The 16,282-nt window shown below is 34.6% G+C and overlaps 1 protein-coding gene across 4 annotated transcripts in view; it reads left to right on the top strand.

The window, feature by feature from the left end:
- LOC106876924 (NAD-dependent protein deacetylase sirtuin-2) overlaps positions 1–16,282 on the top strand; it is a 56,719-nt gene that overhangs the window by 18,697 nt on the left and 21,740 nt on the right. For 2 of the 4 annotated variants that reach the window (XM_052973764.1, XM_052973763.1), the window contains exons 2-7: positions 661–704; positions 1,745–1,823; positions 5,357–5,384; positions 7,149–7,298; positions 14,460–14,566; positions 15,651–15,707. In XM_052973764.1, coding sequence (XP_052829724.1) covers positions 673–704; positions 1,745–1,823; positions 5,357–5,384; positions 7,149–7,298; positions 14,460–14,566; positions 15,651–15,707 — 453 coding nt within the window. In that variant the 5' untranslated portion in view covers positions 661–672. Of the gene's footprint in view, positions 1–660; positions 705–1,744; positions 1,824–1,955; positions 1,998–5,356; positions 5,385–7,148; positions 7,299–14,459; positions 14,567–15,650; positions 15,708–16,282 lie in introns of those variants that run through there. The other 2 variants (XM_014925680.2, XM_014925697.2) reach the window with 2 other exon arrangements.

The following is a 16,282-nucleotide window of genomic DNA, read 5'->3' as shown; positions in this document are numbered from 1 at the left end:
GAGAGAGAGAGAGAGAGAGAGAGAGAGATTAAAGTACAAGTGAGGATATATAAACCTCAGTGGGATAGAAATATCCAAGATTAGACTGGTTGAATATCTTATAATATAGGCACACACACATCATATATTATTATTGTTGTTGTTGTTGTTGTTGTTGTTGTTATTATTATTATTATCATAAAGAATAAGAGTGAAGATGGAGATCAGATTAATAAAAATTTATTAATACATTGATAAAACCTACAATTATTTCAATTCATCATTTATAGTATAAAATCAATCAAATGTAATTTAATTAAATCAATTTGGTTAATTATTATAAGCCAGAATATCATCAGGAAAGAATGTACAAAGAAATTTATATAATCCTCAGTAGTCATCACCAGTATGGCGGCTGTCTAACCTTAACTCTAGTAGCCAAGACAGACATATACAAAAAAAAAAATGTAATAGGTTGATTTGCTTTCTTTGCAGTTTTCTTCAGTAAAATGCTAAAAGGTAAGCATGGTTAAAGAATCATTTTCAAAAATAGCTGTGTTTTGTAAAACATGAATTTTTTTGGCGGGATGGGGCATTTTGCTAATTGTTAGCAATGTTTTTATCCTCTGGAAATAATAGTCTTGTGCACATTATAACAGGTTTCTCTTTTTCTACAAATAGGTGATAATAAAGATGAAGCAAATGCCGAAAAGAGCACGGGAAATGTAAGTACAATGTCTTGTGTAAAAAAAATCTGAGCTCCAACTATGAAATGGAATTTTTATAAATGCTGATGGATATGATGTGAATAGTGCCTTATTTAGAGTAGATCTCAAAGAAAATGTTTTATGGTAAATTATTTCTAAATGTAAACGGTGTCATTAAAAAAAAGACATATGTATATATTAGATGTTTAGAACAAAGGAGAAGTGGAAAAACATAAATTAAACATGTTAGGAAATTGCTTTCTCATAAGATAACACAATTGTTTAAACTGTTCAATGACATTGCTTTAGATTCAAAAGATATAAGCACCAGTTTGAGACTGATAGGATTCAGACCTCATATATGTTGTTTGCCATTCTTACTTTTCATATTAAATACTATAAAGTACATTTTTGATTCTTTGAAAAAGAAACATTTTGTAGCATTTGATTTGATAGCAAAGAATGGCAGTTGCTCTATTGTAAAACTGTCACCTGTTAAGTGATATATATATATATATATATATATATATAAAGAACCATTAAGGGACTGGAACTGTTATGTGCTTCTGTCTTGAATTGGTACTTATGTCTTGAATTGGTACTTATGTCTTATACCATTTACATTAAAATCTTTGCTGTTAATTCTCCAGTAAATAGGACTTATGTCGTCCTTAATGTAAGGAAGAAAATAATGTTAGGAAACAAATTCAGCCATAGTAATTTGTTTTGATCTTTAGGTCAAATTGATCAAAATAGCTAAACATTGCCTGTACTATAAATATGGAAAAAAACCCCCAACAAACAAGTAATCTAAAATTCAGTTTTTTTTTTGTGTGTATGTGTAAAGACCTGTCAGTAACTATAACAATTTTACCAGAATCAAAATTACAAAGATTAGTGAATAATTTTTTTAAACTGGTGATTTAATCTTCTCTTTGTTTGAGCATGATTTCATTATTTCCTTTGATGTGAAGTTTTCTTTGCAAGTATTTATCGGTATTGATAGCTTTTCCCCTTTTATCTGTTTTCCATTTATTCATGTTTTGGTGAGCTGGCAGAATCATTAGCAGCACATCAAACAAAATACCTAGCAACATTTCTTCTGGCTCTTACATTATGAGTTCAAATACCGCCAAGGTAAACTTCACCTTTCATCCTTTTGAGATAGATAAAAAAAAAAAAAGTACCAGTAGAGTACTAGGGTCAATGTAATTGACTTGCCACAACACCACCTACAAAATTTCAGGCCTTGTGCCTGTAGTAGAAAGAATTGCTTTGAAGTTGAAAAGGTATTCAATAGTCCTCTCAAAGGTGGGTCCATAGTTTTTTGTTATTAACACCAGCAGCTTGTAAATTAACTCATATACTGCTTTAATGTTGATGTTGCTATGTCTTTATAAAATTTTTCCTTGAATACATTTATGAATGATACTGTTTGTTGGTAATTGTTTATAAGGATCTTATGATCAAACATATTTTCAAAGGACACTTTTTTATGGTATTATTATTATTATTAGCAATTCTGCTTTATGAAGAATTCATTTTCCTTCAATAATAACTATTGTCTTCATTAATTCAAATCAGATTTTATAAATAAAAAGAGATTGATTTCTGTTGGTAATAAAAAATGTGGCTGGCATCAAGGACTTTGGCTAATTAAGAATTTCAGACTCTTCACTTCTCGTAATTGCAGATTTCATCAGGATATCACTTGTCTTAAATTATTGATATCCCACTTATTATTATTAGAAGGGTAGTAAATGTTAGAATTGGAACAGTACTTAATAAATACATTATGGAATTTATATTATGTTTTGTTTATGGTCTGAGTTCAGATCCTGCTGGGTTTTACTTTGTCATTCATCTTTCTGAACTTTGAGAGAAAAATGGCCGTTGACTTAATTAAATGTGCCTTCCTCTTGGTTTCATTGATTAAATATCTTTCTTATTTTTTTTGTATTTGTTTATGGGGCACAAAGTTATATAGAGCAACAAATTGAGATTTTCTATCTCATTTTGACTTTGCTTTCACAACAATTCTTCCAGAAATAACCTTAATGATACCGTAATGGTGATTTCATTTATCCAAAGATTGATTGGAAAACTATTCACTGGCCACAAAGTGCAAATGATTTAATGCTGGATTCAAACTGATCTCAAGTAGTGACCTCCATCACAAAACATGCCCAACACTTTGGATCTGCTCTGCGTGCTTTTCAATTTGCTATTTTCTTAAGTATCTCTCATTTTCTTATCTGCAGTGTTTATTTTTTCTTGTTTTGCTCCACTTTCCATTTCACTTTTAAACTGCTACAGCCAATCTGCTTCAATATTATGTTGGACTTCTTTGTTCCAAATTTCTTCTTTCTGCTTCAGCATCCTGCATACCATTCCCTTGTTGTTCCTCTTCATTGTTCAGCTGTTGGTAAAATATTTTGCTGTTGTTCCTAAAGAGCCTCTTCTGCTGATACTGGTTTCTTTGCATTGGTACCTGTGTTTTTCTTCTTCTTCTTCTTTATCTGACACTGCTTTGATCCTTTGCCTTATCTCTTCTTTAACTTCCGATAATCTTTTGTGTCTGATGTTCTTTGTAGTTCATTCCCGTGTTCCTTCACCATCTTCTGTTCTGTTATTGCATTTATCCTTCCAAAATTTTTTCTCACCATTCAATTTGGTTTCCTTGTCTTTGTTCCATTATGGGGTTTTGTCCTTTTTTTTCTTTCGCTATTAATCCCAAGAATTTCCACAGCAACCGATGCTGTGCAGTATAGGAGGTCATTTAGGTCTGTTATATTTTCAGCTTAGACTTTCATTAACAGCTTGTCCATCTTCTTCAAGACATTATGTAGTTTTCCTCTTTTGATTCCTCTCAAGGTTGCTAGTCTTTCTTTCATTTGATCATGTCTCATGTAGATGTTGCAGTAAGTTCCTTTCCTTCAAAGTAATATTCTTTCCTTCTTTGAGAAAAAAAAAATGTCTTCATCTGGGCTGTCATTTATTTCCTAAGGATTTATTGGCTCCTCTTCCATTCTTTGTTCTTGTTGTATTTATGAAATTTTGCGTAAATTGTTTAGAATTAACAGAAACATTTATTCACATGAAGGCTGACTCCTGTGCAGGTAGCACATAAAAAACACCATTTGAGTGTGGCTGTTGCCAGTACCGCCGGACTGGCCCTTGTGCTGGTGGCACGTAAAAAGAACCCCCTATATTCTCAGAGTGGTTGGCGTTAGGAAGGGCATCCAGCTGTAGAAACTCTGCCAGATCAGATTGCAGTCTGGTGTAGCCATCTGCTTCACCAGTCCTCAGTCAAATCGTCCAACCCATGCTAGCATGGAAAGCAGATGTTAAATGATGATAATGAAAGAAAATTACTGGAGAACTTTCATCTAATTCTTCCAAATCTTTCTGCTAAAACTGTATTGAAACAATTTGTGGGGAATTTTTTTTATCACAGCAACTGACTACCCACCACAATGTTTGACAGAACTGACTGAAGCAAACCAGCAAACTTGCAGTATTAACCATGGGCGGTGGCAAGGCTTAAAGCATTGGGAAAACCAAGCACCCTCACGAGCATCACCTGACATCTCAGTGAGACAAGCTGCCAACATTGTCTTCATTCTCTATGTAATCATATTTATACTCTTTCACTATTGTGGAAATCTCCCTCAGTTCCTCTTGGGATAGCCACTGTCTTTTCTCTTAGATTTTTCTGGTATAGAAATCTCTATTCTGTAATAGGGTACTTATCTTTCTCTGCAGTTCTATATTTAAGAAATGAGGAATTATGTACATTATTTACATTATTTACATTTGATGGATATTTGTCCTCATTTTGTTGTTTTGAGTTTATCTTCTACTAATCTTTGGAGCTGCAGCTGGGCAACGAGCAGTCCCACTCTGCTGCAAAGTAGGACACTTACTGTGCAGGCAACCATTACTTGGCATCCAGTCTCATGAACACAGTCGTGATAATAATTCTTATTTAGTATAGCACTCATAAAAAAACACTGTGTTGTTGAGATGTCATGACCATCAGTGCTTTTATTGATGCACCATACCAGGAGGCTGCCTGCCAAAGTTAAAGAGACCCTCCTTCTTTGTGGTAGATTTATCCCCATAAAGGTGATCTCAGAGCACTTTTGTTCTCAGTGCACTCATTCTTATTATTACTATTATTTTGAGTCACTAATGACTTTATCAGCAGCAATACTAATAAAGAAATACTATTTGGATAGCCGTTGACTCTCCAGAGTTCATCTGCTCTTAACAAGTTTTGATTTGCGTCCTGTAAGGTGACCAAATAGCAAGAAAAAGAACCCACCTTCTGCAATTTCAGTTTTCAGAATTAAACTAAATGGAGAGAACCCCTTTGTGTTATTTTAACATTTATTTATTATTCTGTTGCATAGTTGAAGTGTGCTTTGCATTTCATGAATATACAGGGTATATTTCTACTGAACTACTTTTCTAGCTGTTAGTGTAATAATGTTTCTATTGAATTTAACTCAAGAAAGGCTTGCAGATTATTTTAGTTCTTATAATTTCCATTCAAATAAGAGCATAAACCATGTCATGCTTAGGTGATATCTTAATTTCAAATTTATGTTTCAGAACATATTTTTGAACAAAATTTTGATTCAAAAGAAATTTATTGTGTATTGTAGGTTGATGGGCCACATCCTGGCAGTACAAGTAAGTAAACATAGTTTTCAACCAGCAATTATTATGCTTTAGATAACTTTTAATGGTTGTGGTACTGTCTATAAACGCATTATTTTTCTTTAAGTTTTTGAAGACTATTATTTTTCACTTATAAAAATCCTCAAAACTATAATGTAAACAAATAATTGGGGTGATATTGGGCAAAATATCTCAATTTCTAAGATAGTTGTAGCTGTGTTTACTGAAATCACTTCAATTTGAAATCTTTTGTTTTAAAATTTTTCATATTTTTTTCTATTAATTCTGTTGAAATGGGATTTCAACAGATCCAGTAGAAAAATGAGAGCATGGGCAATGAAAGTAGTCTACAATAATTACAGAAGAATCATTGAGTATAATTTATTAGAATGCAGATGATAACTTAAGAGTCATGCTGAGACTAATCAAATTTAGAGAACTAGGCTGAAAAAACCATTGTCCAGAAGTAACTGCACTTATGCAGGCATGTCTTGGCTATAATAATGTCAATATGAAAGTTTTGTGAATTGACAGATAAATGCAGTTCTGTTATCCATTTTGTGGGTTTTTGAGTTCATGTGTGAGTGACAGCTAGGAGACAGATGGAAGAAAGAAAGAGAAAGAATAATAGAATTTATCTCTCTGAGTTGAGAGGGTGAAAGTTGTATAGTCCTTTGGTGATAAGCCATATGTGAAGTGCTACTTTTGGCCAGGGACGAGGTGAAAGAGGTAGAATTCAGCTTGTGTCCTGTATTTATAATATTTTCTTGCTTAAATTAGGTCAGGCTAAACACAGGGTTTTTCGTCTGTTATCTACTTTGAACTGAGTCTGACTCAAAATGGTCAAAGGTTAACAGTTGGCTCTCATAAGTTAGTTAGTGCTAATGCTGAGAATAATAAGGAGGAACTCAGAGAAAAATCTAGGCTGGGTTTTGAATTCTAGCTAAGAATCTTGGAATCAATTCACTACAGAAGTATTGAGAGCAATTAGCAAGGTGAAATTTGATTGGTCTGAGGAAGGGATTGTTTCTATGGCCTGTGTAGGCTCTTAGAGACTAGTGAGATCAAAGGAATTGATGTTCTTGAACAATTCCAAGTTGATGGCTATAGGAAAAACATGAGAAAATAGGGAATTTCATAGGAATAATTGTTTGGGGAAGAAGGGTCTGGGCAGATTGATGGACGATGAAAAGAGGGAAGGTGAGTGCATCAGTGGGCTTGAATGAAGGTGGTACAAGATCAACCATATTTGAGAAGCAAAGACCACTTTGTAGCAGTTAGGAGATAGCACATTTTTGAGCCAGAGGCTGGAAAGTGTTGGTAACATTGTGCCAATTTGTTAGGTGATCTTTTATGGATGCGATAAAGGCTGTGTAAGGAGCAGTACCTTCTAAGATCTGGGAGCAGTATTCCTTTATGAATCTCATTAGAGAATTCTATTTTGGGTTTTTAATGAGGAAATAATTCTGAATAGTCACCCGGCGACTTGTATTGTATCTATCAAAACCAAGTAAGCTGAGAAAAACCATGTTAAAAGGTTCATGATGTGATTTATGACAATTCTGTATTGAGAAATGGAGCCTTGTAGTACTTTGAAGTTACCAGAATTATTTGATTCTAAATATTCAAGTTTATCTTTCAAGTATTGAGAATAGTAATTTAATTTAAGGAATGATATTTGAACTTCAAACTCTTGGACTAAATATTTGCTAACACTACCATTTCTTGTTTAGTTGCTACATTCTTAATTTCAAATAATTTCAACTTCCTTTACAGGCTTTTGGCTTCGTAACCTGTTTGAAAACTTGAGCCTCAGTACTACTGAACAAGTCTTGAGTGAGCCATCTATTGAAGGTGTAGCTCAATATATTAAGAGTGATAAATGTAAAAATATCATAACAATGGCTGGTGCTGGATTATCAACATGTAGGTTACATTTTTCTCTTTGTGACTTTGTTTTTTTTGCTATTTTTGGTTGTGACCTTTCTGTCCATTTCTGACCGTTTCTGTTGATAAATATATATATATTTTTTGATTTCTTATCAAAAGATCATATATTTATGAAATGTTTTTTTAACTTATGGTTTTTATGATGCAAGAACAATCTATAAAACACAATAGGATTAGCGTTCTTTTGCTACCATATTCCTCATCACATATTCATTCCTCCATGATTTTTCTCTTCTCTAGCTGCCATCTACTCTCAACACATGTAAATAATATTAATTATCATTATCCAGTAACCATCTGCCCTATTACTTAAAGACATCATCTAATACGTGTCATTATAATTCACTGATATTGAGTTTGCTACACCATTTGTTAAGTCATTTTTTTCTATCACTAGCATGTAACACATTAAATATATAGAATACTAGGCATTAAATATGATATGTTATAGCTCTTTCAAAGAACTCAAAAATTCATATTCAAAAATACCAGAAATCTAATTCTTTTCCATTACAATTCCTCATAGTAAGACAACTTAGAGTGGGAAGCTTAAATATAAAACCAAGATGAGCTAATACTTATAGTATAAGCTGTGAATATTGTTTGAAAAGACACAAAGATTAGGCTTTGGATGAATTAACCGAGTTACTTCCAGTTTGTCCCTGTTGTATATATTTAGAAAAGCTTTGAAATTTTAAGCCATGAAGTGGCTATTTGTGAGGTCATTTTAGTTGTATTGAATATAACATTTATACATTTAAATATGATTTATTGATTGATGGTGTAATTGGTGGTATGGTAAACCTTACTACCAATCAATATTCAAGCAAAAATTTATTGTATTTTAATAGTATTTTTAGCAGTCATATATTTTTAACATTATGAATTCACAGTTATTCAATAATTCTGTCACAATCTGAAATTCAAACACATGTGTAAATTTATGTATGTGAAACTTACCTCAGACCACCTTAAATTTTCTATTTGCTGTTATTCTTGAGATTTTAAAACTTTAAAATCAGTAAATTGTTAAACTGGAAATTAAATTTTATTTATGTTTTTAGTAATATTGGTGTTAACGATGCTGCTAAATTATAATAGGACTACATATATAATGATTTTTGAAACAAATTAGTACCATATTCATATTTTTCACAAGACTGAATCCTTTTACTGATTGATACTCAGTTAGTTACCACAAAATCAAAATCTGATGAGGCACCACTCTGTGTCCTTTTCTTTCACCTGCACGCAACTCTCAGCTCTGCTATTGAGTTTTTGGAAGGACTGGCAGAGGTCCCATGGCAGGCCCTGTACCAGATGACCGGATGTGATAATAATAAAGATCTCCAGAGGCATGCAGAGGGGATGGTATGGGACTGCCAGCAATGGGGTGCATTGGAGGACCTGGTTTGTTCTATGCATGATAGTGACTCTGGGACTACTAATTTGGGTTGACCCCCAGCCCCGTTGAACAAGAGCATGATCATCATCATCATCATCATCATCATCAAGTCAGAAGTAAGCCGTATATGATCCATAAAATACAATCTGTACACAGAATTAAAAAAAAAAATTATTGATTATATTCAACTTAATTCAGATTTTCCAGTTTGATTTGCAGATGAAGTTTCTGCCAGATTTTTAGATTGGAACAGATTACTATATTCTGTAAAGTTGGGAAATAACACATATTATTGAACGCTTCCTTTGTTTACTGGAATAGAAAGTGTAAAAGTGAATGGCTAACATTCTGAGAACCTTGCGACAGGTGGTGGACCCACAATTGTTAAGTGATCAGGTATTTCTCAGTCAGCTTGCTGCAAGAAGAAGAAGAAAAAGAAGAAGAAGAAGAAAAAGAAGAAAAAGAAGAAAAAATGGTGTGGATGTTTCTGTAATGTTTGGACAGGTGTATTATACTGCATATCATCTCTTGTATGAAAGTTCATCATTTGTTTCCATATCTCCTACGTTTTTTTTTTTACCTGCAGAACATGGTACATTTTTTATTCAACAATAATGGTTCATTCCATTCACAAGATGTTTGTTTCTCCCATGATGAGAAAGAACTCTTTCTAACTAACGACCCTCTGAAATTTTACCCTTTCCATATACTATCAGCTATCTGATAGATATCTTGCTCATCAATCTTCAATACAAATCTGATCACCTGGGTTATAGGAAATATTAACTACCTTTAGTGAAGTGTTTGAGCAGGTTATGGATTACATTTCATGGCTGAACTTACTGCAAATATGCCTTTACATCTTATCACATTTTAAGTCATGATTCTCAGTCAGATTACGAGAAATTCCATTTCATCTTTTATGTACCCAGCTGTGTTGCTCGAAATATGTGGATAATGTGCAACAGTTTTTAGCATACCAAAAAAAAAAACAAAAAAAAACCCATCTTATACTAAACTGTAGCAAATGTGAATTTTTCAGGATTAGCTTTTTTGGATACTTTCCAGGATGAAAGAGTTTCAAGAGAAGTATGACACTGATATTAAATTTACCAACTTCTAAAATTAAAAAAAAACTTCTATTAGTACTAATGTATACTCTTAAGGCGGTGAGCTGGCAGAATTGTTAGCACGCCAGATGAAATGCTTAGTGGTATTTCATCTCCTGTTACGTTCTGAGTTCAAATTCCACTGAGGTTGACTTTGCCTTTCATCCTCTCAGGGTCAATTAAATAAGTACCAGTTTTGCACTGGGGTTGATGTAATCGACTTGATCTCTTTGTCTGTCCTTGTTTGTCCCGTCTATGTTTAGCCCCCTGTGGGCAGTAAAGAAATAAAATTAGTGTCTAATATTCTAAACAGGTAAAACAGTTACTTAATAAAAATTTTTAATAAAAAATTATTGCTGCAACTAAATCCAATATTCACAGTTTCTGCCAATTGTAGTGGCAGTAGTAGTCATAGTATGGGGGCATGTGATGTAATAGCATGTCGCAGCATTCACCATTTGTTGGTGTTACCCTTCTCTTGGTGGATGATACCTTTGCATCACTCAGGTGACAACCTTCCAACTCATGGGTCTGTTTGCGTTGTTGTTGTTGTTGGTGAGGGTTTTATGAGGTCAGAGTGCAAATCCTACCTCAACTTCTTTTAGTTACTTTTTATGTTATATATAGGAAATGCTGGGTCTAACCCTAACCGTAACCCCACACAGCAGTAAAACAATGTGAAATGAAGTGTTTTGCTCAAAAACACAACATGTTTTTTGGTCTGGAAATTGAACCTACAATCTGGTAATTGTGAGTACATAACTCTAACCACTAGGCTACACACCTTCTGCCAATACATTTACAATAATCTACAAACAAACAGAAACATCTATAACTTTGTCCTAAAAAAACACTATCCTGTTTTACTTTGGCCAAATCAATATAATTGAATACAGCTAAAAAAAAAAAGGTAGTAGCTGCATAAATAACTTTATTTGCTCCACAAAATTGTACTTTAATGCAAATATATATTGATAAGATATATATGTTAGGGGCTTTAGTCATCCAGCTTCGAGGAGCAGAGGTCATTGTAGCAACAGAGAGCTAAAAGCAGAGAGAGAGAGAGAGGAAACTGTGCCTGTGGTCAGAGAATGGAACATGTCTGTCTGTGAGTGACATATTAACCAGTCAGTTGGTCCTTTTCTCAATGCAGTCTAAAAATATCTGTGTGTGCGACAGAAACACAGTCCCAAATGTGAGAGCGATGCTTCATTGTGGAGTTCAAGTGAGCTTTGTAGAATTTCAATGATTAGCCAGCCCACTTATGCGTACCTTCCTTCATTGAACACTAAACTCCACTTGTGAAGACCTGTTGAGGCAAGTGAAATCGAAATCGAACTAAATTCGATGACTGGCACCATGCCAACATCGTCTCCTTCATTGGACATGAAACTCGGCTTGCGAAGACCTGTTGGGGCAAGCGAAAGCGAAATCGTGATGGCACCTGTGCCCAGCGTTGCCTTCCTGACACTTGTGCAGGTGGCACGTATAAAGACTTTCGAGCGAGATCGTTGCCAGTGCCACTGGACTGGCTCCTATGCAGCTGGCATGTAAAAAACACCCACTACACTCTCGGAGTGGTTGGCGTTAGGAAGGGCATCCAGCTGTAGAAACTCTGCCAAATAAGATTGGAGCCTGGTGCAGCCATCCAGTTTCACCAGTCCTCAGTCAAATCGTCTAACCCATGCTAGCATGGAAAGCGGATGTTAAACAACGACGATGATGATGATGATGATGATGATGACTGTGGTCTCTCTCTGGAGAGGAAGATACCTAGAACAATAGAAACACTTTGTCATTCAGCCGATTACTCGCCTGCTATGGGCCCACTTTATCATAGCTGACCTGGGCCCATACGACAAAGGTCTTTTATGTTTTACTTGTTTCAGCAATTACCTGTGGCCATGCTGGGGCACTGCTTTTAGTTGAATGAATTAACCCCAGCATTTCTTTTTATTCTTTTAAGCCTGGTACTTATTCTATTGATCACTTATGCTGAACCACTAAGTCATGGAAGCATAAATGCACCAACACCAATTGTCAAGGGGTGGTGGAGGAACATGACATAGACTCAAAGACAAGCACACATACATACATATATACGTATGTGTGTATGTATATATGTATATATATATGTATATATACACACACACATACGTATATATGTGTATATATATGTATATATGTATATACATATATATATATATATATATATGTATATCTATATATATACACACACACACACACACACATATATATGCATATATATATATATATATATATATATATATATTAAATTCAAATTACGATAAACGTAAACAAACAAACGAAGTTTGCTTTTAGAAGCGTTGAGATGTCTTAGAAAGTTAAAGAAGTGATTTTAAATTCTCAAACGCAGGATAATGCTAATAATATAGCCTGAACAGGATAAACTACCCCTATTTTATTAGCATTATCTTGCGTTTGAGAATTTAAAATCATATATACATACACACACACACACACACATACAAACTGAAAAGTTCCTGGCTTTGGGTAAAAGAAAATATAGGAGGGTCAGTTTAATTATGATTTTATTCAACATATTCTCCTCTCAGTTTTGCAGGCTTATTGCAGTGGTTTTTCAGTTTTTCTAAACCCTTTAAAAAGAACTTGGAGGTTTGGGTCTCCAGATAGGCTTCTGTATCAGCGATCACTTCTGAATTGGTTTGTAATTTCATTCCCTTGAGATGTTTCTTCAGTTGTGGAAAGAAGGGATAGTCAGAGAGCGCCAGGTCAGGAGAGTAAGGTGGGTGGTCTACCAATTTAAAACCAAAGTATTTTCCATAGAGTTTCATGTACTCTGTGTGCTGGTGCATTGTCTTGTGAAAACAGGACACCATGGCCCAGCTTTCTGTGGCATTTCTGCTTCAAGCTTCACACGCTTCACTCAACAGAGATTTGTAGTATTCTGCATTGGCAGGTATTTTACGAGGAATACTCCATCTTTGTCTCAGAACACTAAAGCCAGAATCTTTCCAGCTGACTGCTGGGTCTGAAACTTCTTGGAACTGCTGTGGTGCCACTCCAGTGATTGGTGTTTGGTTTGGGGATCATAATGATGAAGCCAAGTTTCATGGTGACTAACCAAACCATTAAGTCAGCCTCACTCACTGCAAGTCACTCGAAAATTGCCTTTGATGTCATCACTCTGATGTGCTTCTTATCAGTGTTCAGGCATTTTGACACCAATTTTGCAGAAATCTTTCTCATGTCCAGAATGTTGTAGGTGATGTGGTCAATTCTTTGACTGAAAATCCCTAAAGTCTCAGCTATGACTTTAGCTGAAATCTGGTGGTTCTTGAGCATCATGATGTGAATGGCATTGGCTTTGTCCTCTGTGGTCACAGAAGTTGGCTGTCCTGACTGGGGTTCATCTGTGACCTCAAAACGACCAGTCTGAAACCCTGACATCCAGATTTTCACTGTGGAGTAAGATGGGCAGCCGTCTTTCAGACTTCCTTCATCTTGCCATGGATTTTTGTTGCTCCTTTGCTTTGTAAAAAGAGGAACTTCATGACCACCTGTGCTTCAATTTTACCAAAATCCACTGTAGGAGCTGCCGTCATATGTTAAATCTGAAAGAAAGAGAAAAATATATTGTATTCTATCATGATTTTTTGCATATCTTCTAAATAGTTGTCCTACCTCCCCTGCAAAGGTAACAGCTCTACTCTTTCATGATACCCTTAAAGCCAGGAACTTCTCAGCACCCCTTCATACACACACACACACACACACACACACACACACACACACACACACACACACACACACACACACACACATGTATATATGATGGACTCTCCTGTCATTAGACAATTTCTTGCTGAACAACCACACAGATGATTTGTTTATAGTGATCAAATGTTTGTGTAGACCATAAGCTCACTCCCTCCATCAAATCAACATTACCTGTGTAAAGGGTGCCACATGTCAGATGACAAAATGATTGCAGAGCAACGGGAAATGAAGTGCTTTGTTCAAGAACACAATGCAATCGAACTCATGATCTCACAATAGAACTGGGAATCGAACTCATGATCTCGCAATCGTGAGTGCAACCACTAAGCCATGTGCCTTGATACACACACACACACACACACACACACACACACACACACACATGTTTGGCTTCTTTCAGTTTCCATGTACCAAATCCATTCACAAGGCTTTGGTTGGCCTGAGGCCATAGAAGAAGACACTTGCCCAAGGTGCCATGCAGTGGGATTGAACCTGAGACCATGTGGTCGAGAAGCAACCTTCTCAACACACAACACATTCATATCACAAAGTCTAAGTTATTTATATCACTTTCAAGACTTATGATGTCACCTTTGTAGCTAACTTAGTTTCTCTTTTTTTTTTTTTAAACAAAAAAGCCTATCCAAATAGTTGATTATTGTTTGTTTCTCAACTTCTTACATGGTGAAATTGGAGAATTAAATCATTGAATAATTATCTACCAAAAATTGCTGAAAGATAATAAATACTAAATGATATATTTTAATTATCTCAATGTTCATGAAAATATTTCTTATTCTGCAAAACTAAATTTTTTTTATTTATTATTTTTTTTTTTAGCTGCTGGAATACCAGACTTTCGAAGTCCAGTGTCAGGTTTATATGATAATTTAGAAAAATACAATCTTCCCCATCCACAAGCAATTTTCGAAATCAATTTTTTTAGGGTAAATTGGTACATTTTTCAAATTTTCATATTTATGGACATTATTAGTCTACTATTTAATGTTCAGATAATGACATTTTTATTTAATACATTTCAAATTATTACAGTTTTCACTTTTAAGTTATTCTTTATAATTTCTTCAGATACTTATCAAAAACTGTTGCAATAGTTTGTTTTAGTGACTTTTATAGTCATATATATTTTGTGAGTAAAATTATAGAGGCACAATATATAATAATAATAATAATAATGAGCTAATTGTATTTATTACTCAATTGCACTACAACTCATCAGAAAAGAGTAAAAAAGGAGAAAGCAGCACTAATTCAACTAAAGAAAGAAAGGCAGCAATGATAGCTACAAATGCATAGAACATATCAGAAAAAAAATATAAAACTGAACAGTAAATATACTAGAAGGTGGAAAGGGTACATAGGCATGTAGTGTTGGTGAATGATGGATTTTGTGATCTAGCTTCACTTCAGTTTCTGTAAGGGTTTACAATTGTATGGATTTTGCCCAGGTTGTTTAACCTCAAATTGACCCTGATTAGATAGATCTATGATCACAAATATTCACATCATGTCCAGTCTGTCCTATTTTTTTCCCATTTTCCAGAATAGTGCACCAAAGCCTATATTTTATCCATTATGTTATTGATTTAAAGATAAGTATAAACTTCTAAAACTATAACAAGAGATTTTAGGGTTCAAGTTAGTGACATACATTATATTTTAGTCCTAATAAGGTATTTAAATTAAAGCCTGATCCTATTCTGAATCCATGATACTTACACCACAACAAAAACAAGGTTGCCCAGCAGTAAGAGCTAAATTATAAGGACATGTTCATTCTTGTGCACTTGTTCAGCCTACTGACAAAATAGTTTTCCATTATGATAAATTGAAGATGACATTGAGATCTCTATAAGGGAACCTAATATATTATCTAGAGTGTAGCTGTCAAGGAAAAGTTAGAAGAAAAGATATCTTTCAACTAAATATTGGTAATTGTACGCATTCTCAAATATTGATTCTATAAATCTCAATTATTGTACATTTATCTATTCTTTTTCATTTATTTAGGAATGTCCTGAACCGTTCTTCAAGCTTGTTAAAAATATGTGGCCTTCTGATTTGAAGGTAAGTTTATAACCGATAAAGTTGTGTGTGTATTTATATTAAATCATTCTACATATTGTTAATTTGGATTTTGAAATGTTCTTGTATTGTTGTCATTCACCAATGTCAAATAGAAGTGCTACAAAAAAAGTAACAACCCTAATTCTTCATATAGTTGATTAAAAAAAAAATCATGAAGTTCATTTTAATTTTTTTCGATTTTCGAGCGAGAGGATTTTCGAGCGAGATCGTTGCCAGTGCCCCTGGACTGGCTTGTGCGGGTGGCACATAAAAGACACCATTTCGAGCGTGGCCGTTTTCGTGCAGGTGACACGTAAAAGCACCCACTACACTCTCTGAGTGGTTGGCGTTAGGAAGGGCATCCAGCTGTAGAAACTCTGCCAAATCAGACTGGAGCCTGGTGTTGCCATCCGGTTTCACCAGTCCTCAGTCAAATCGTCCAACCCATGCTAGCATGGAAAGCGGACGTTAAACGATGATGATGATGATGACTCCACCCAATAAAGTAAATGAAAACAAACAAAATACATTAAAAATCCTAAGCTCACTCCATGTGTATCCAACTTATTCTTATC

Source organism: Octopus bimaculoides, chromosome 16 (assembly GCF_001194135.2).
Source record: "Octopus bimaculoides isolate UCB-OBI-ISO-001 chromosome 16, ASM119413v2, whole genome shotgun sequence".
NCBI classification, from domain to species: Eukaryota; Metazoa; Mollusca; class Cephalopoda; order Octopoda; family Octopodidae; genus Octopus; species Octopus bimaculoides.
This window is presented reverse-complemented; position numbering and strand designations above follow the sequence as displayed.